The sequence below is a fragment of the Condylostylus longicornis genome, unplaced genomic scaffold (assembly GCF_029603195.1).
Source record: "Condylostylus longicornis isolate FDR11 unplaced genomic scaffold, ASM2960319v2 ptg000038l, whole genome shotgun sequence".
NCBI classification, from domain to species: domain Eukaryota; kingdom Metazoa; phylum Arthropoda; class Insecta; order Diptera; family Dolichopodidae; genus Condylostylus; species Condylostylus longicornis.
This window is the reverse complement of record NW_026578007.1, coordinates 14,192,509-14,215,430: the sequence shown is the minus strand read 5'-3', so window position 1 is coordinate 14,215,430 and position 22,922 is coordinate 14,192,509. Positions and strand designations below refer to the sequence as shown.

General features: G+C 22.0%; 1 protein-coding gene across 8 annotated transcripts in view; it reads right to left on the bottom strand.

Annotated features, from left to right (window-relative positions):
* The window catches only part of LOC129609307 (CUGBP Elav-like family member 4), a 168,966-nt gene that overhangs the window by 23,262 nt on the left and 122,782 nt on the right, over positions 1-22,922 (bottom strand). For all 8 annotated transcript variants that reach the window (XM_055521256.1, XM_055521259.1, XM_055521262.1 and 5 more), the window contains one exon: positions 14,288-14,367. In XM_055521256.1, coding sequence (XP_055377231.1) covers positions 14,288-14,367 — 80 coding nt within the window. The remainder of the gene's footprint in view (positions 1-14,287; positions 14,368-22,922) is intronic.

Sequence of the window (22,922 nt, the reverse complement as noted above, 5' to 3'; positions counted from 1 at the left end):
TTACTTTTCTTTATATGTTTTTGCTTAAAAAGTTTATCTCAGCGCCACTACATACAAGATTATTGTTATTCAAAAGTATTTCTTCTGTCTGAATGGTTTTTTAAATTTTTTCATAAGTTCAAAAAAAAAAAATAAATTCAGTTTTTTGGTGTTTTATATACTTTTTATTATCCTTGTATCTATACGTTGGAATATTATTTATCATTTGAATAACAAACATATAATTCGATATCGAATAGATTATTGCTTCAGGATGCATTTTATATATATTCTTTTCCTCTTATAAGCTATATTTTATGAAAAACATTAGCCTAAAAATTATATGAAAAAAAAAGGAATAGAATATAAAAATCCTTAAGACAAAAAAACTTTAAAGAAAATAAAGTATTGAAAATAAGGACTATAAATTACAAACAAATATAATATCGTAAAATATAGAGACAGGCTTCTTTTTTCCATTATTATACAGTTATTATTTTTTTACTCATCTAGACTTGTAATAATATTTAACCCTTCCTTTTATACTCGAATGCTATTACTATAAAGAATACAAATATAGTTTGTTAGTACAATTTTTATAGTTTCAGTATTTTTGAGTTTTAATTTTCAATAATCGCCATTTTCGTAAATATCTTTTAGGTGTATTTAATTGATTTATTTATTAGCCTGCCTGGTTTAAAAAGCAAAAAAAAATTATGTTGGAATTTTGGTTTAAAATTTCGGGTGGCGGTTTCTTAGAGATTCTTTGGGTAAAAGAAATTTGAGGAAAAAAAAATTTGAGGAAACATTTTTTCTTATGGGTGGGAGAACTCAGATGTCCAAATTCGTTTTTGGGTGGTTAAAGAAAGTCAGATTGAAAAAATTTGGGTTTAAAAATATCAATAACAGTTTCGAAGTTATTGACAGTAAAGCAATATGTTGTTCTCAATTTTTTTTTCACATTTAATAGACCTTCATAACAATAATGTGAATGATTGATGTCAGACTTTCCGTTTTCAAGCAACAATTGCTAAAACATTAAAGTTTGTGTTAGAAAATTGAAAATTTTAAAAAAAAAAATATAATTATTTGAAAAACGTTTAAAAGTATGAGTGATAATTTATCTACGAGTATTATTTATATTTCGTTTTATATTTTTATTACAAAGTGCAAACCTTTACTTGTTTTCTTCATATTATTCTAGAACAATAGTTTTTCTTTAGGTATCCAAAAAAATTTATTACAAACAAATAAATTTGAAAATATTTTTTTTAATAGAAAAAAGTACAATTTATTTGTGTGCCATCTCGAAATAAGTGATTTCAATATATTGCCAAAAAATCTTTTCATGTAATATTCTCCTAAATTTATGCAATCAAATTTCGTTACAAATTTATAAATGAATAAACTGAATTAGACGAGAATGTTTTATTAGACGATTGCTTTTTAAAATCCTAAAATATTAATTTTTGACTAAAAATATTGAAATAAATTAAAAATTATTTTTATATTCAATTAAGATTTAAAAAAATTCTTAAAAATTCAAATATTTCCTTGGCTTTTGGTACATCTATTTATTTGTTTACAAAACTTCTGAATAATCACATTTTACACTGAATAATCACATTTTCACACCATATAGTCATTCATAATGTCTAACATATTTTCTTCACTAGTTGACAAAACTCTTCTTACTATATAGACATTCATGATTAAGACTACTATGACATCGTATACTAATATACTTAATGTTTAACAATATTTTACTCCTGTATTCATATATTTATACGCATTAATATTTTCTAACAAATGTTTTTAAAATCTAAATCAATAATTGAAATATATATGTTTATGTATATAGTTATGCATTTATTCAATTATTATACGAAAAACTTTAATAGTATAAAACGCCTGTCTCCACATTATTATTTTTCCTTTAACTTACTTGTTATTCAGAAAAAAAAAACTAATGAAAAATATTAAAATAAAATGTTACATAGAGACTAGATATAAAAAAAAAAACAAATTTATATTTTTACAAGTATAAACGGAATATAGTATAAATATCGTATAACGTATATAGACAAATAAAAACAAAGTATTTTAAGAAATGCAAGTATTAGAGATTCAAACTTCTTCAAAAAACAAACGACTTCAAAATTTATGTACGTGCACATAATATATATATATAAAAGAAGTAGTAGTAGTAAAAAAACTGGAAAAAAATTTGTTAAAAGTTTATATACTTAAAAAAAATCAAGGAAATAACAATCCTAGACTATTTTTCCTATAAAATGTTTGTAAATTTTTCCCATACTTATTTTATTTTTCATTTTGATTTTTTTTTTACTTTATTTTTTATTGCTCCTTTTGAACAATAAATACACTATTATATAATATTCAACTTTTAGTTTCCAATCAATAATTGAAACTTGCATTTATATACCATTTTTATTGCTCCGCTTTTTAAGAATTCCCTTAAAAATAAAAAAACAAAACACAAAAACAATCAAAAACTCTCAATATAAATTTTAAACCACAAAAACTTGTGGAAAAAAAAATAATAATAATAATAACAAAAAAAGAACAAGAAGAAAATGAAAAATTTTTCCTACTTTTCTTTTTTTTTTTGATTTTTTAAAATTCCTAAATATCCTATGAACATGTACAGGGACATGAACATGTAATACACATAATATGTATCTGTATATGTATAACAGCTTTGTGTTTGGCATACAACTATTATAGTATAATATATTTATAGAAAGGAGCCAACAACTAAAAATACCAACCCATGTTTGTTATTTTTTTCATGATTTTTGTTTTTTTACAATTTTTTGTTTTTTATTTTTTTATTCTTAGTATTTTTGCTTGAATGAACATTATCATTGCTATAATTTACCAAATATAATATGTATATATATATACATTTATAATGTAATTGAAATTTTTGTGCCTGTTGCTTTTTTTTTTGTTTGGAACGAGTCCAGAGGGAATTTCTTAATAATATCCCATGCATCTTTTCTAAAAATGAATGTTATATTAAGAGAGAAAGGATGCAACACATATAGTATCCAAAATGTTCATAGTTAACTAAAATATCCATTTATATATTATAATGTATATATGTATATTAAACATATTTATCTTTAAAATACAAAATATAAATGCATTGTATATATATATATATATATATTATATTAAAACACTTTAATATAAGTTCGCCTGAAATTATATTAGCAACAGGCAATCATGTTAAACAATCAACTGAAATAACTTAAAACTAAATCATTCTAGCCAACCGAATAACTAGGAAAAAAAAAGAATCAAAAAATAAACCAAAAACAACAACAATAATTTCAAACTGTTAAATAGTCTAAGTAACCTTTTATAGTTACGTTAAATATATACATAACAGCAGCTCAACCAATGAACCAACCAACAAACCATGTTTAATTGTTGAATAGAAGAAGAACAAAAATAAACATTTAGTTAAAAAATAAAGTGTAGAGATAAAGGAGGCATAAAAAGGTATTTATTTCTAAAATATGAAAGCGGAATAGTATCCGCACGTTCTTATTATATTTTTTTTTTGTTTTTTAGTATAATTTTTATAAAAGTACCTTACATTATTATAATATTATATTATTTATGACTGTGTTGCACTATCCTTCTTGGAATAAAATTGGATAGAAAAAAAAAATCCTCTGTATTTGTACAGTGGAATGAAAAATTCTTGTCTTCAATTATGCAAGTTAAGTGTGTGTATATGATAAAGGTAAGTGCAAATTTCAATAATACAAAAAAAAAAAGAAACAAAAGGAAAATCATGTTTTTTTTTTAAACCAATTTAAATATGTTATGGTTACTTACAATTTAAATGCAATTACAATAAATCGGGATTTCTGCTTTAATTTATGAATAATATGAAATTTAATTCCATATATTAGAATAAAATTTAGAAAATTAGTTGTTTGAACTGGAAAATATTTTCATATTAATGCTATCAAAACTAGCAGTGCTTTTTACTGTGTAATGAAGAAAATTAATTTTTGTTATCATTAGAATTGGGTGTAGTTTTTATGAAATAATTTGTTTTAAATATGTGAAAAACACTAAATATCAGTAACTTTCAATATTTTAAAATAAAGAAAGAGGATTGGCGAGCTAATCATTCCCTAATTCATTCAATGACTTATGAAACGGGAGCTTCCGGTTGTGTTGTTAGCTCTAAGGGAAAAAAATAGAAGTTATAATTAAATTGTAATATATTGAAAAAATTTAATTTGCAAAAAAATACAAAAAAAAACAAAAATTAATTAAAATAAATTGAATGAATAGTGAGAAGATATAACTTATTGCTTTGTTTGCTTTCCAAAAACGAATATAAGCAATATTTAAATATAGTCACAATTTCTATTCATTCTGGCACACAATTTTGAGTGTGTCACAATTTTCTAAAATTATTGTATTGTAAAAATGCCTCTCAAAATCAAAATATTGATTATTAAATTCATTTCATTATACTGAAAGAATTTCAAGAACTACTATAGTTTCGAAAAACTCCAAATTAATTATATGTATACGCTTAGACATACCTTTAAAATTTTAAATTATATTTTCATAACAGTTCTGTTGTTAGGATTAAATGTTTCTCAAAAATTGAATCGTCGTATTTAAATATGAAAGTTTGAAGTATGAGAGCGATGCAACGAAAGGTATTTCCTAAAAAGTCGTGTGTGTTATGTACTTCTCTAATTTTGAAAAGGAAATTCCCATTTAACATTTGTACATCGCACATTTAAGCCGAATGTAAAATATATGTCCCTTATGTACTCAAATTTCATATGGGAATGCAGTTGGTAAGAATATTAAACTAAATATATTTATTCTATTCCTTTTTTACTACAACTTAGACCAGGTATTAAGAAATATAACTACATTTAGCATAACCAGTTGGGTCAGCAGTTATAGAACGTCGAATAGGACTCTTATAGATTGAAGATTTTTCTCATATACAAACGAAATATTTGCAATCTATCATTTAGATATAAGGTTAAAACTATTAAAACTCTACTGTTCTTTACGTACGTACATTTAATCTTATAAATCAACCAACAAGTACAATAATACTATGCACGAACAACAAGTTTTCTCTCATCTCTGTAGAATAAAATATTATATTAAAGTATCTAGTCTGAGTCTATCGTCTTTATAGTAGACTGAAATTTACTTTAAGCGTTTTTTTTTTTGCTTTCAATTCTCTGAATTTCTATGAAATTTGTTCTTTTTAACTTTTATTTTATTTTTCATTTATTTTTTTTTTTTGCACTGTTGAATAGAAAAAAGTCATTTCTATCGTTTTACTCACGGTTATAGTTATATAATCATTATCATTATAGTTTAAAATCATCGTTGTCGTCATCAACTTCGACGTCTATTTGAAATATAGTAATGTAAAGAAAGAAAGCTAAAAAAAAAAGAAAGGCGGCCGTTTTGTACAGACATTAAGGATTTTTTTTCTCTTTCAATTTTTAAATTTTTTTTTTTTTTTTACCCATAGAATTATAGGATTTAAATAATATCATATAATAATAACGTTTAGGCAATGTAAAGTTATTATAAAGGATATGTCTCTATAAAATTTTAAATAACTTCAACATAACGCAGTGAGAATAAAATAAAAGACCAAGAGAAAAAAGAAAATAAATATGAAAAAAACAAAAACAAAAATACTACACAATTTTTGAAAATTTATCTGAGTTCGAATGAAAAGAAATTTAAAGTTTCTCTACCATTTATAGAAAAATTCATAGAGTAAGAAAGAGAGAGAGAGGGAGCGAGAGTTGAAACATTTTATATAAAAATTTGCAAAAAAACAGAAGCATTATATTCGAATAACTGCAAAAACAGAGACAGAGATAGATAGAAAAAAAGAATGTAGGGTAAAGAGAATATTCATGTGTATATACAATATAACATTAAGCCGGCCTGGAATATTTATTACTCTCCATGTATAATGCAACATGTTCATGTATTTAAGTATGTATATGTACAATATACAAACATAAATAAATGAGCATGAATTTGTTATATATAATTTTAGTTTTCAACTGTAATAATGTACTATCCATAATAATATATAAAGTGATGTCATTATATATGAAATTTTCTACAATAAAATTTAAGAATGAAAAAGTAAAAAATAAAAAAAAAAATAGAATAAAATTTTACACTGTTGCATTTAACATCGCAGCCATAAGGATTCAAGATTCCAAGGACATGTAATTTTTTTTTTTTGCTTTTCACCTTTTTTTCTCATTTTTCTTCATTTTGAAGTTGTAAGGATCTCATTATGATTATTTCTTTTGTATAAAACATAGAAAGGACTTATACTATCAGTACAACTAGGGGGAAAAAAGTAAGTAATGATTTTCTATATACATATAAAATATTTTCGGCCTCATGAAATGTTTTTTAGTCAATATAGAAATGAATAAAAATAGAAAACATTAAGGAATAAAAATTTTTGTTTCTTGTAAAAAAAAAAAAATAAAATCAAGAGAAAACTAAAAAAGTCTTGGAAATAAAAAAAAGGAATCGCTATATAAGGAAAATTAAAAAAGAATAAAACATTTTTTTTTTCTTCTTCTTCTTTACTTAAGTTCGAAAGGAATTTTCCTTTAAAATTGAAGAGCTACAAGTTAACAAAATCAGAGTGTATTGCATTGCATGTTAAAGATAATTTGACTTTAAATGCAACTTTTTTTTTGTATAATATTTAATATTATGTTTCTGAGAAATTTGAAGTAATTGTGAAATAATATATAGGGAAAAATTTAATATTTTTATATGAAGGTACTTGAAATTTTAAAACTCTTAATAATTAATTAAAAAATTTAGAATACTCGTAAAATATATAGAATTTTACTTCTTTGTTATTTCTTAAAATCTCTTCTTATAAAATAATTCTGTATATCGCAATTAATAAGGATTGTTATTCACTATTATTCCACTCAGCAACATTATGATTTTTACACATCTTTCTTCAACAAACTCTCCAAATACATACATTAAAACCTGTTAAAACCGGACCCGGAGAAATGTGAAAACTTCTCATTGCCGGAGTAAACACTAAGTCAAAGCCTTTGCAAACTTTTTTGGTATTAAAAAGACGGAAAGCCGGTCAAACGTGAAAGCCGTAAAAATTTTGTAGAAAATTTAAAATAATTTAAACACTTCTAAATATTTTTAATCGTCTAATGCCGAAATTGATTTTTCGTTTTTCGATTTAAAACGTTATAGTTTTGTTTGAGGAAATGGTAAAAAATTGAAAAAAAATTTTGCTTATTCCTTTGAATTGTTAGCTCTCCGAGAAAAATATAAATACTATGAAAGTCGAAAAATTTAGAAAATTTTTAATTTTGAATATCAAAATTCCTTTTCGACCCGTAAGAAAACTTCGATCCCTCATAATTCTGCCTCTGACGGAATTATGACAGGTTTTAATGTACTGAGTTTAAACTTATATACATTTAATGTATTAGAAATTTTACTACAGACGACGTGAAATGAATTCGAAGATATAAATCTGTTGAATAATATCACTGAATATTTATTGAATGAATATCTGTTTCTTTTTTTTGATATGATCATTCAAAACCGGATGAGCAAGAAACTTTGAACTTCTAAACTGATTAATTTAACTGTACAAAAATTGGTATTACCAATAAAAAAAATTCTATTTAAATTGAAAGGGGCACTTAGCATAAAACTATTTGAAAATTGTCTATTAAAGACAATTTTCTGAAGATTTTAAAAATTCAACAAATATGATCGTGTTTGAAATAGAGTTCAGATTTTGTTGAGAAATTTTGTTTTTGTAAATTTGTTCAAGTTGAATTGTAAGTTCCCATTTCATTGAAAAAATTTTGTATTGAGCCTTAAAATTGTGTTTAAAGTTTATATTTTATTTAGAAGATGAAGGTATTTTAAATTTCGATAAGACCGAACTCAACTTTTTCAATTTATTATAATTATTTCATTATGAATTTGATTTTTTCCAGCAATTCAAAAAATTTTTAAAAATTTCTTGTATATTTTTAAAAGATCTAAAATATGGCATTAGTAAATTTTTTTGTTTATTATTATAAGGTGTGAAAAAATTACAAAAAATATTATGTGGCAGATTGAATTTTATAATAAAATTTTATTTTAAATAAAAATATATATTTTTGCACGTCATATGCATTTGCATTTTACATTTACATATATACAAATATGAACTTCTTACATTCCAAATATTATGTATATATATATATCAAGCAAGTAAAGAATTGAATAAAGAATAATATAGAAATGGAAAACAATATAAACATTTTATTGAAAATTCAAATTGACTGCAGTTTCTATTTATACACACGCTCATATTGTGGTTGTTCTTGTTTTTTTTTTTCGTTTTTTAAACATTCAGCTAAAGTTCATATAAAAAAGAAAATATTTTTCTTTATAAAAGTAAAATATATAAAATATTACAAAAGAATATAAAAGTAAAAAGAAAGTTGTTATGATAATGGAATTTTTATATTGTATTTCTTTTGTATATTGTATAAGAATATTTTTATGCAATATATAGGGTTACCATCTTTCTTTAATAGAATAAGTTCTTGAAATTTTAATAAAGCTTTATAATAACAATTTAGTACACAAAATATCAATTTAAAATTAGTAATTCTTGGTTTCAATAATGTGAAAATTTTCGTAATAAAGTTCGGAAATTTTAATATTGTGAGGATTTTCTAAAACCGAATTACTCAATTGGAGTATGATAATTAATATACATACGTTGAAATAATCGTTTTAAATTACTTTGTTTATAATATTTTATTCACTTAAATTTTAATAATTGAATAGAAAATAATATATTTTGTAATTCGCTACTTTATTAGCTGATTTTTGTACACTTCTTTGAAAATTGCATACAACTAGGGGCTATATATTTAAAACGCTGTACTTTAAATCAACCGTCAGCTAACTTTTGTGGGTTATGGGCAAATATGTACTATGTGAGTATGAATATGGGCCAGTTGCGTTTACCTACTTGCAAGAAAAATAACATTTTCAACTTACTTTATTGCAATTTTTTTGACAAATAATAAATTTGTATGGAATTTTATTGTCCTATATCTATTATCAATGAATCAATTCTTTTTTTAAAAAATTTTAATAGTCGAAATAGTATATATTTTTCTCTTGGAAGCAGTATGATGGGCCACATTTTAAATTTGAATGGGCCGCACTTTGCCGATGTCTGCCATAAATAATCCATTAAATTAATGGTTCGAAATATAAAATTGATTGTCATTTTCAAAATTTTTCTTTAAAATCTTTTATTAATGTACGCCCTCATTGTATTAACCTTAATATAATTATACTGCACTATGTAAAGTAAATTAATTGAAATTATTAAAAAAAAATCTTTCTAATAAATTTATTATAAGAATTTAACAATATTGTAATTGGTTTTTCCTCCACCTGATGATAATGCAACTCCTATGGAGACGAAAGGCATTGTACAAGAGATGTACTTGTAAAATTGTAACTATTTTGTACGAAAAATAAGAAAAAAACAAATGCGGTAATCCTTCCATAGAATATACAACATAAAAATGTTAGAGAAGAAGGAAAGCAACAGAAAATTGCAAAAAAAAAAATATTATGGAAAAGAAAAAATGGAGTAAAAGAGGGTATAAAGTGAAAAGCATTTTGACAAAATTAAAATTAAATGAAATTCTATTTTGTATATATATATATTTTTATTATTGTTATATGTTGTTATGTTTTTCCTTCTGTTTCTATTCTTTTCCATTTTAAGGAGGTGTAATATAATTAGAAGATATATACAATAAGAGTTCCTTTTCTTTCTTTTCATATATTATGGGTGCATTTCATATACCTACAAATGCAATATATGTACATATATATACTTATACATGTGTGTATATAAATATTTTTATGGAATATTAAGTTTAGGAAAATTTCATTTATATTTTTACTACATTAAAATATTTTTTACTTTTTTTTTTCTTTGTTTATTTTTGTAAAGTTTGTTATTATTGTAATTTAATTTTTTGTTGGTATAAAATTATTGTTGCATATAAATGAATGCACGTGTTGAATAATATTTTGTGATGAATATGAAATTTTTAAGCAACAAACATAAATGCACTTTTATATATATATTTAAATAATTTAAATATATATATATATATTAAAGCTATGTATGTGATTGGAAAGAAATATTTTAAAAAGTTTATTAAGTAGATCTTTTTAAATTAAATACCTTTATCGTAGGTATTTTATATGTATTTATTTATATATGTGTATATATACAGATATATACTTAGGTTCATTTAGATTTTACGTTTTTCTTTGAAATTTTTTAAACATAATTTGTACTAGAAATTGCATTTAATGAAATTATGAGTATATTTATATGATGAAATCATTTGAATAATATTTTAAAATTAGTTTTTTGAATTTTAATATAATTTAAGTGATTCATTTATTTGCCTAAGTTATATTATAATTGATGGAATTTTGATTTGTTAGTATACAGGGTGTTTCACATAAAGTGGCTATGGGTCGCAGGGGATTCAGATATACTTGAGTATTCGCGTTATTAGAGATAAACAAAAATGTTATATGGGTTAATTTCTAGATCTCATTATGGCGAATCAAAAAAAAATAATATCACAAATATACGGGAAATTTCCAATTTTTTTTTAAAAATTTAAAAAAAAAACAAAAATGTTGACTTTTGCGAGTTCTATTTGGAAAACTATGGCACAAATCAAATTGATTGTAAGACCAAAAATAAAGAGCAATCAATCGTCTGTAAAAGAAGACTGCGATGGTTTCTATATGTTACATGCGGTTCCGAAGAAAGAAAATCACTGTAGCTTGGAAACAGTTCTGATTTAATATTGATTTCCAAATAAAAATTTGACCCTTTATTGATCCTCTACCCGATGGTTTATGGCTCCTAACTTGTTGGTGAATCACCCTATATATTTAAATCGATTATATTATGTATCGATTATATTATTTAAGTATTATTTTAATTTCAAATTTACGATGACCACGCGTGGTGAACAAGAAACAAATGAGCAATTAATTTGGGAAAAGGAATTGTTAACGTGAGCAACATGATTCATTAAATAATTAAAATAAAAAAAAACTATTACGTTCATAAAAGCCAAATAAGTGTATAAGAATTTTTGGTATTTTTAGAAATAAATTATAATAAAATTTTTTTTGCTTAATTAAATAAAGTACATATTATTATTTAATTTTTAGAATTATTTGAACAATTTCATGAATCTAGATTAAACTAAAGTGCGTAAATTAACACTTTTAAAATACAAGCTGTCAATTATATGTCACGCAATACTATGAAAGTATGTACTTGCGTGCTAACACCATTTCTTTATTGTTACAATAAAAATATTCAGATATTGTTCTGTATACTAATTTTTAATAAAAATATATAAAAAATATTAAGTAGCGGTTCACCATTTTGTAAACAATATATGTACATTATAATAGTTGCAAATATATTAAGGAAATGCTTAATTTGTATATCACATTATGAGCAATTATGAAATTTATAAATTAATTAGTAATAAAATTAAAATTTTGTATAATAAACTTTACAAAGTATAGTTCTAATTAAATTGATTTTAGGATTCGTGACAAAAAATAAGGAGTATATTTTGTAGAAATCTTTAATTTTATTAACTTTTAAAGCGTAAAATTTACAACATACAACAAGCAAAGAGAACGAGACTGCAAAACTATTTTTGGGGTAGTGTGGAGCATTAATCTATTAATAAGGGAAAGTTTTGTCGAACATAAGTTAATCGAATTCATTGGGAGTGCCGTCTATGATCGATGATTGCTCACCTTACAAAATATTCTACAATAATTATAACTTGTAAATCCTGGTCGGTATTCTCTTACGTATAAAAGAGTATGGAAGACTATTAAGCGACTACTGTGTTTTTCTTGCTATTACTATGGTTTTAGAATTTTGTTCTATTTAACATAATTTCTGGATTTCCATGTATTTCTCAATAGAAAATTTTTTTTCTGCTGTCATTTTTAAGCAAACAGATTTTGTACAGGATAATTTTAATAAAATAAACAAGATTTTAAGTTTTAATACAATTAACAAGTTTGCAGTTTGTCTTACCAAGAAAATTAGCTCCAAAACAATATTGATTTACGATTTTGAAGTTATTTTTCTCGAGTTTTTTTTATCAAATTCTTGTACCTTGTTCGAGCAAATAAATTTTCCTTACTGAAAAGCTTCAAGTAACTTTCATTTAATGGGACAAAAGAAGTCTTCTGTCATGTGGAACATTCGTTTGTATTGCAATGCAATTGAATTCAATTTTAAATTTAATAAATTTGGCCAACTGGGATTTTAAAACAGGAAAACATTTCAGAACGAAAAGATAACATGGTACACTATGGAAGAATTACTATTAGTTTAGGATTTTTAATTTTTAACTTTTGTTTTGTAATTTTTAATAATATGAAATAGTTCAAATATTTTCCGATATAAGAACCCATTTAATTTTAAATAAGATTCAATTTAATTGAATTTGGAAGAACTGAAAACCATAAAATTTTTATGGTTAGAGGAAATATAAAAAGCATTAAATATAAATTAAATTTTCTTACTTTTATTTACAACCCGTTTAACTTTAATAGAAAGTTCAGACATTCTTATACATATATACGTGCAAAAACCTGCAAATAACGGACTTTATTTTTGGTGTTTAATAAAATATTATTATGTTCTTAATACCTTAAGGATATCTTCTATAGATTCAACGTTTTTTTACCCATACTAATAAATTACATTTTTTTTTTTTGGAAACTAAAGAAAGGTAAATACCCTATAATTGATTTTACAGGAAGATCTTTCATTTAAATTTCATATACCTTACAGCTAAATAAATTGTTGACTTCGGAATAAAAAAAAATTCACAATCCTTATAAGGTATAATTTTTCGAATTTTACTTATGTGGACAATATTAAGGTGATAACATAATTCTTATGTAATTTAGAAGGTTATATACGAGTATATAAGAGAAGAACAATTTTTAATCAAATGATGCTAAAAAATTTTATGTAATTGAAAAAAAGTGAAAATATTTATGATGTGTCCTTAAAGATGATTACGACTTGTAAGAAGTTGAAAAGGGACCCTTCTTTTTCTTTTTAGAAAAAAAAACACAAAATTTAATCAAGATTGTATTTAAACTTTATACATGAGGACAATATCAAATAAATCAAAAGCAATGACATTTTATTTCTAAATTATGCTTTTTTTTCGTAAGCCACAAAAAGGATATTCCCTTGAAGCACTTAAACAATTATACATTTTATTTATTTGAGTTTTATTTGTATTAAACGAACATTCAAAATTATATTTATTTTTAGGTATTTTTTTAATATACCTAAAAGTATGCAATTTTATTTACTTTCAAGTTCTAAATAAACTGATCCTTTCTTCATTCTATAGATTTCAATTTAACGAAATTAGACTGCTTTCTTATGAAAATCGGTTTGATATAGAGAATTTTTAAGATATTTAAATTTTTTATAATTCTGTTATTGTTTACTATTGAAAGGAAGTTCGTTGATATTCTAAAGAAATATTTTGAAAATATTCAAAAGGACATGAATGCATACAATATTTGTGAATTTTTAATGATGTTTGCGAAACCTTTTTTGGAATATAAAATTCTTTTCCAAAAAAAAAAATTATTTTTTTTAATGAAATGCCAAGAATCAAGAAATAAAATATTAAAAAAAAAAAAAAGGATTTATAAAAATTCAGGTGTACAAAATAAAATTTTAATTTTTTTTTGGTATTATATAAGAAGGCTTTCCCAAATTAAAGATAAGAAAGGGACTATTTAAGTAACAAGAAATTTAAAATAAAATTTCGAATTTTCAGTATCTAAATTAAAGAAGTTTTCCCTTATATTTTCAGAATACAATTAACGAATGAAGATTTTTCAACTTTTCACAAATATTTTTTATTTTTTTGAATAAATTTTTGTGGCAATTTTATTTTTGTTAAAAATATGTTTTTTAGGGCTGTTTCTTCTCCTTAGTTCAATTTCTTATTTGAATTATTAATTGAAGAAAAAATTAAATTAGGCCCTAAGAAATTTTATCAAAATCTTCAAATTTTGTAAATATAATGAAATAATAAAAAAATATTCTTACCGGCATGGTTTGACTACCGTGAAGATTCGTAATGGCCGTTTGAGCTTCTTGATGAGAACTAAATTTAACAAAAGCGCAACCTGAAAAAACACAAAAAAAAAAACAAAAGAGAAAATCAGTTTAATTTAAATTGATTGGATATACAAAATTTATTATAGATTGTAAGATTACTATAGGATAAAATATAGAAATTTACTATAGGATTAAAATTTATTTTGAATAATTTCCTAATGTTATTTTGTCATCATAATAGATTTTATAAGTTATAAACAAAAGGAAAATAAAAAACTATAATTTAGGAACCGCACGGCTTAATTTATTCACCTAATTCAATTCAGTTCAATTTTTTTCACCGAATAAGCACTATATATTGCAGCATTATAAAACACGTTTTATTTTAAATATTTTCCAAAACTTAAATTCTAGAAATTTGCCTACTTTAATTTACCTACTAACGTAAATAGGAACTGATAATGCTGAATATTTTCTCATTTCATTCAAATATAAAATATTAATTAAATATTTTATTAATATTAAACATAAAATATTAAAAAATGATTTAATAATCAAATGACCTATACATTTTTAAATTATGTTGAGAGATTGAACGATTTTACAAATAATAACTTAGTTAGGAGTGAAAATAGAAAATTTTCAACTATTACTCTGTTCAAAAATAATTTTGAAAATTTATTACTTTTTATATTTACCGAGAAAAACAATAAAATTTCGAAGAATCGGCTTTCTTAACTATAATTAATTATACAACATTCTAATGGACGGACAAATAGAACATAAAAACTATTTTTACCTCAAAAATATTTTATAAAAGCTCAAAAATCCAAGATAGTTAAAAGTTAATGACTTTAAAAAAAACAGATGTGGCATTTCATGTCCAAATATATAGCATATATAGAAATATGCTTGTGTGTGTGCACATGTCTGTTCGTACGTTAATATCTATATAATGGGAAAAGTCATTTATGCTCTGTTATGCATTAAAAAAAATTATTTCTTAAAGATTTAAGATTTTTTATATGTACATCTATTCATTGAAATTTTTTTTTATTTTTGACCTAAAACTCTATAAGAAAATAATATAAATAAATATAAAATAAAAAACAAAAAAAAACATAAACAAGAAGAAAAAAAAAATGTAAAATATAAAGAAAAGGAAAAAGGATAAAAAAAAAGTAGAGATAAAGATAAGAATTAAGGACGTGTTTGTTTGCACAAAGAATCTCACAAAATCTTAATATATTTATAAATATATATCTACATATACTTGTATATGTTCTCTAAAATATGAAAACACTAACCATTTTCAAAAAAAAATATACAAGTACACAAATATATTTAAAAGTAATTTATAAATAAATCTAATGTGTTCTGATCATGTAGGTACAGGGTGATTTAAACTCAATATACACGTAATATTTTTATTGATTGACGATGTGGGAATATAAAAATGATAATGAGGAATTATTTAAATATTTTAATTATTAATTAGGGTTCAAAAGACTACCCAGTTTATTATTGTTTTGAAAACTTACAGCAATTTAAATATCAAATTAGTTAAATTATCAAATAGTTGAATGTTATTATGATTTTTAAGTGATTGAATACTACAAAATTTAAAAATTAAATAGAAAATAGTTAGAGTGGAGCAAAATATTAAAGAATTTTGACGATATTCATAGACAATGACTTTTACACCTTGTATATTTTTTAAATAATTGGAGAAAGGGATATTATTAAATATTTAAAAAAAATATTTAGAGTTGGTATTTTATTTAATTAAATTTGCTGAAATAAAATAAAATTTCAAAATATTAATCTGTTATCCTTAATTTTCAATCCTAGTTACTCATAGAATCAGTTCGTTTCTGAAAAGCTCGGTCTGTTTCTTGTAAGGGTGGGTGATTTTGTAGATCCAGCGGAATCACAACAGGCATTATTGTTGACCCGGCGGAAATATACCGGGTCACAAGAATGGGAATAAACTATTTGTGTGAATGTAATTAAATATTATGAATTACATACTCATATATGAATATTTTTAGAATAAAATTTAATATAGCATTGATGTGTATCAACAAGACTAACATTATCTAAATTTTTAGGAAATAAGCTAAATTCTGATAACCACCAACATTAAATAATTTTGTTCAATGCCATTACTTCATTTATTGGCCAAAAATTTAAATGGCGGTATATTGATCCAAATGAGAATAATAATAAGATTTGTATTTCAGGGTCTTTTTTAAAATGTTCAAATTGTAATACATATGAAAACCACAGTTTTGCTCATTTTGGAAAATTGTCGCACAGTTTAAAATTTTTAATCAAAAATTATGAAATTTTATTGATATTTAATTAATTAAATTATTTATTAATTTAAACAACTAGATACTCGTATATACAAAATTAATATTAACAAAATTTAAAAGATTTTAATTTATTGAAATTTTATTTTCTATTAACAAATTCAGAATAACGAATATAAGGAGATTATTAGGGATCTACAATCAAAAATTCAAAACTCTTATACTGATTTTGTCACCGTTCATTTAAAATTATATGAAATAGTTAAAAACAGCTTAAAAATAACTAATATTCAAATATTTTCTCCATTTCTAATATTATCTAAGAATATTGCGTTACCTTTTTCTCATTTGTAATTAAAAAAAATATACGAATAATAAACCAAGTCAGGAGTGCACTATGTACTCGTATTTTTTTTATAATGATGCACTATATAACCTTATATATATGTGTATATATGTATATAAATATTTATATTTTTAATATAAAATTAAATAAGGATAAAAAAAAGGTATATACCAAAAAGAAAGGACTATTTTCTTTTACTTTTTTATGTGCTGTGATTAATCAGGTCGACTATCCATTTCTTACTTTTTGTTATTATTATTTTGTTCTTGCTGTTGTTGTTGTTGTTGTTACTCTTACACTTTATTTCTTATTCTTGTAAATTAAATATTTTTTGTGTTTTGTTTTGTTTTTTTTTTATCTATTATAAACGAATACTGAATATAATACTTGTTAAGAGTGCAATTTTCCTTTTTAAATATAAGGATTTGAAAACAAGAGAGAAATTTTCTTATGTACAATATTTATTTTTGTAAATATGTATAAACGTATATATATACATTGTATCAAAAGAGGGCTATTTTTAGACAAGGTGATGATGATAATAATTTAATGATTTTCTTAATTTTTTGTTATTTTTTTTTTTTTTGTAGATAAAAGATAAGAATTCTCACAATTGTTAATAATGTGATAAATTTTTAAAGTATATAAACAATTTACCTCTATATCTTCTTCTTGTGTAAAAAGGATAATATCTTAATTAATTTTTTTGTTTGTTTTTTTTTTCTTTGTTTTCTACATGCTCCTGTAAAACATTTTCTTAACACTAAATTGAAAATTTTTATTTTTTTCTTGTTACTAGCTACAATATTGTTGTTGTATCCTTTTAAAGAGAAATTTGTTTTGTTTTTTTTTTACATACATATAAATATGATTAGGTTGATATAATATAAAGGAATTTTGAGAAAGGATATTTTCTTTTAAAAATATTTTAATAGTTTTAAATTTATGTTTATAGTTTATTTTAAATTTTATGTGCTAATTTACACTTTTTTTTATTTAAACTAGAAAAACACTTATACTACATTAATTATAAAGAAACTATGTATATGTTATATACATATATGTATGTACGTACTTATTTATAATGTAAATATTTAATTTATTTTTATTGAATTTAATATTATATATTAATTAAATTATTATGTTTTCCTGAGGGAGGGATATAAAAGGATTTTTTTTTTTTTGTAAGATTATTTACAAATTTCTTATATGATTTTATTTTTATATATACATATTATATGTGTATAGAAAGTAAGTGTTAAGTAAGTGAGTGTATGTTTACAAATATAAGAGTGTCAATGATTTTGACATTGTTGAATGAGCATTTTTATATATTTAATGAGTAATATAAATTTGTGTAAATATTTTGTTTTTAAATATAAGAAAGAATTTTATAGTGTCATAAAAATATAATTTAAATATTGTTTAATTTTTATTATAAATTTATTTCTTATTTTGGAATCATTATATGTATACTGGAATTATATTAATAATTATTGGGAGGATATTCAGAAAGATTTTTGATTGTTATACTAACTTTATTACGAGATAAAAGTTTTGTATTAATTTCGGAAATTTTCTAAAAGTATTTTAACGTAATTTATAAGATATATTAAATTTATCCTGTTAAATTTATTAAAAACAACAAGTGTTAAAGTTGATTTTATTCACACTCTTAAATATTATTATGGAAATAATATCAATTTTGTGATTAATACCACAATTTAATAAGAAAACGCTACGTTTTTGTGTAAAATATATTTTTCTATAGACTATTTTTTTTGGATAAAATACCATAAAAGTGTAAATTATTTCATTCGTAAAAGAATTTAACTAGATAGCGTACAAATTTTATAATATTATGAAATAAATTGTGTTCACACTTTTTGAGTTTCAAAATTTTTTTCATTAGTTTTTCAGTGTATAGAACTTTATATGATCAATTAATGTACTCAACTATTTTTGAATATTAAATTTTAGTTATTATTTTTTACATTGCATAGATACTTTGATTTAATATTATTTGATATTATTTTTGTTTGAAATTTTTCAATAATAAAATTACTATGTTTTCTATGTAACACGTAATTAATTTAAACTTTTAGAAAAAATCGAGCTATATGCAGATATAAGATCACTTAACAGACTCTTTCACTCATTTTTAGATTATAAATTTAAATTCAATTTATGTATAATTAAACAATTTTTTTTTTTGTAGAATTTTTTACATTTTATAATATAAAATCCACTCATATAACAATTATGTAGCATGTACAATTTATATATTTCATTTTGTTATACAAATAAATCACTTTTAATAATTTTTTTATTTACTTTATAAAATTTTTCTATTTCAGAAATTTCAACGGATTAATAAATTTTAATTAATATATACCAAAATTTTATTTTAATAATTATATTAACAAATATATACCGATATAAATAGTAACCGTAATGTACACATGAATAATTATATTTTATAATTGTTATACATATACATATATATTCACATTGAATATTTTTCTTTTTTTGCAAAATTCTCCAGAGGCAGGAAATGTACACGCACACAAATATATTTACAAAACTAACTTTCCGTATATATATATATATATATTATTAATTTATTAAAATAAATATATTTTATATTTCTATCAAAAAATTTTAAAATTTATTTTAAATTTTCCAAATTTAAAGAAAACCAATTACATTTGTTTTATAAAAAATTTACACTTCTACTAAAATATTTAAAAAAAAAAAATTTTATTTAATTAGAAGAAAATCTGGAAAATATCAAAACTTTTTATTATACACTTTTATTACATCACTCCAATTGTATGAGTATAGAGAGTATGTTAGGAGTAATTATTTTTCTTTTAATTCTTTTGTTTTGTTTTTATTTTTTCTCTATTTTAATATAGAAGAATTTGTATTTGAAACAAATAGTATATTAGCAATTTAAAGACTAAAATTCTCATTTCGATTTTCAAATGATTAATTTGTGAATTTGTTTTGAAAGAAAAATTTCTAAACAATTTTTTTTTTAATTGTATTTCTATATATTATATTAAAAGTGTTAGTAAATAATTTGGGTGTATTTGTGTTTGTTATAAATATTTTTGATTTAAAAAAAAAAAAAATCTGAATACATAAAGATGAAAATATTTTGATAATTTTGTTGCTATTATTAAATCTTAAATGATTACGATAAATTTTGCAGAATAGTTCTTCATAAAATTTAATAAGTCTTAATATTTAAATTTATGCTCGAATATAACAGATTTATATATATGAAAAATTATAAAGAATTTTTGAGTTTCTTATTGAACATTTATAAAGTTTATTGATATTTGTTCGTATAGCATTCTGAAAACTTATTGAAACTAAAGGAGCTTGTTAACAGGGCTACTTACTATTAAATTTTTGTTTTTTTAGTAAAGGCCGTACGAATCATTTTATCATTACTTATTTGGGCGCGTTTATAACTGAATCAAAGTAATGACATAATTAATTATGTATTTTCACATTTTTATTATTATTCAAGACTTCTCCATTATTTCAAGTTCTTTGCTCGAAAATTTCAGTTATTATAATCATTTTGCCACTACAAAATTTTTAAATTATTCTTACGATATATATCATAAATAGGAAAAATATGAAAAAGTAAAATTCATAAAAAAGATTAGTATAAAATTCTGTTTACAAAATGATATGAAAAATGGTATATCATGAGAGCTACAGCTGATTATTTCATTGTATTTAAAATTCGGATTTTAATTTCGGAAGACCCAAAAAATTTTTGTTATAATTATTAACAGATTTAATTGGAAAATCATTAAATTATAGAATTTTTTCAAATCTCCAACTAGAAACATGAATAGTTCCCTTCCAGATATTTGTGGATAATTTGGTACGATGTTTAATTACACTTATGTTATAATTTTGCGTTTAGTACAGTTTACGTATTCATTCATTTTTACATTTGATTCCTTGTTGAATACATTTCGATCGAAACGAAATCTTAAATGAAATCCAAATTGAATTTTTATTAAAGATTTGGACTTTTTACAACGTAAATATTTAATTTTGGTATTCAATTTTTATAATCTTTTATTTTTTTCCAATATCATAGATTAAGTCAGAAAGTATAGAAAAAATTTTTGTTTTAATTATAAACAATTATAAACAAAAAAATGTTTTATACACATTTTTAACATAAATATATATAAGTATGTTGTACATGTACATACTTTATCGATTAATACGATTTTTGTTTTGTTCTAGAGTTTTGATTTCTATATAACGTTAATTGTGTATGCCGAAGATTTTAATATGTATATTGTACCTTATACACATAATTATAAAAAGAACAAAAAATTTAGATTTTCTAAATCAAACTATCATTTTATTTATGTATGTCTGTATGTATTTTGTAAACATTAGAATTTTATTTACATAAGAAAAAATATCAAAATTTTGGAAAAATAATTTTTTTTTTTTTTTTGGGTTCGATTTTGTTTTTGTTTATTCTTTCACCTTATACTACATATTTAAATGAATTTTCATTTCTTAATTTATTGTAAATTTTATTTTTAAATAATTTTGTATAATTATAATAATGTAATAAATGTTTATATTAATTCTATAATTAAAAATAGAATAAAATCATTATAAATTCCATATTAATATAATAAAAATATTCGAAAATAATATTTATTAATTCTATATAGTCATTCTATTGAATGTTTTTAAAAGAAAGTGTAAAAAAATATATGTATAAAGAAAATAATAAAACAAAGCAATCCATATATAAGGCAAAAGGTAGAATATAGCAGTGCCATAAGGTAAAAATCGATTACTTAAGAATATTTTGGAAAATAAATTTTCATTTTGCTATAAGTAAAATTTTCAACTTTCCATTTCGAAACGATTTTCAAGGTTCAAAGGAAACGATTTTAAAATTTTTCAATATTCGATTTTATTTATAAGTTACAGGATATTTATTTGGATCCTTTAAGAGAAATCTTAATGAGTTTTGGAATTTAAAAGTGAATTTCAATTAAAAATTTTCACATAAAAATTATAATGAATGCGACATAGTATATAACACAATGAAGAGTATAACATTCTTTGAAATGTGACGACTTGGTAATTATAAAAAATGCTTCTCAAAAAAATTATTGAGTCATAAAAAAGAACTGTAATACTGATCAAAACTCCTTGAAAATTCTTCGTATCATGGCACACATTGAGTTTGAAATGGCCGAATTTTTTAAAAATTTTTTTTGGAAAATACAAATTTAATGATTTCCCAATTGTTGTTATTCATAATTGATAAGATTTATGATACTAAAATATTTTCATTTTTATCTCTTTATTTTTATTCAGATTAGTTATGTCAGACTCGTTTCAATCAAGTATCTCAACAACCTCAACTTTTCTTTTTCTATAATCAAATTAATTTGTATTAATTTAAAATTCTCAAATATTTTATTTTATTCCTTATTTCCAAGCTTCCTTTATTATAAAATTTTTTTCTAAAATTTAGAATTTTTCGAACTATTTAAGTTTCATTGCAAATATTTTTCATTTCGATTGAAGTTCTATACCTCAGATTTTCGTATATTGATGTTAATCAATGAAAAAGTATGATTTTATAACACTTTATTATAAGTATTGGCGGAAAAAGTAGTGTAAAGAGGAAGGAATTAATTTTGGTTTTTTATGATCATACCATTTATTTTTTGATTATTCAATGCTTTAACTTTACAGTAAAAGGATAAAAGTAATTTTTTTAAAAATTGAAGTAATAAAGAAATTGTTTATAAAAATTTTGTTTTTAGATTTGCTTATATAAACATATAATTAATATTTTATTGACATTCCTATATCTTATCGCTACCATAAAGATAACCTTATCTTATAATATAATATCAATATTTAAGTTTTATCTAGGTGGCAAAAA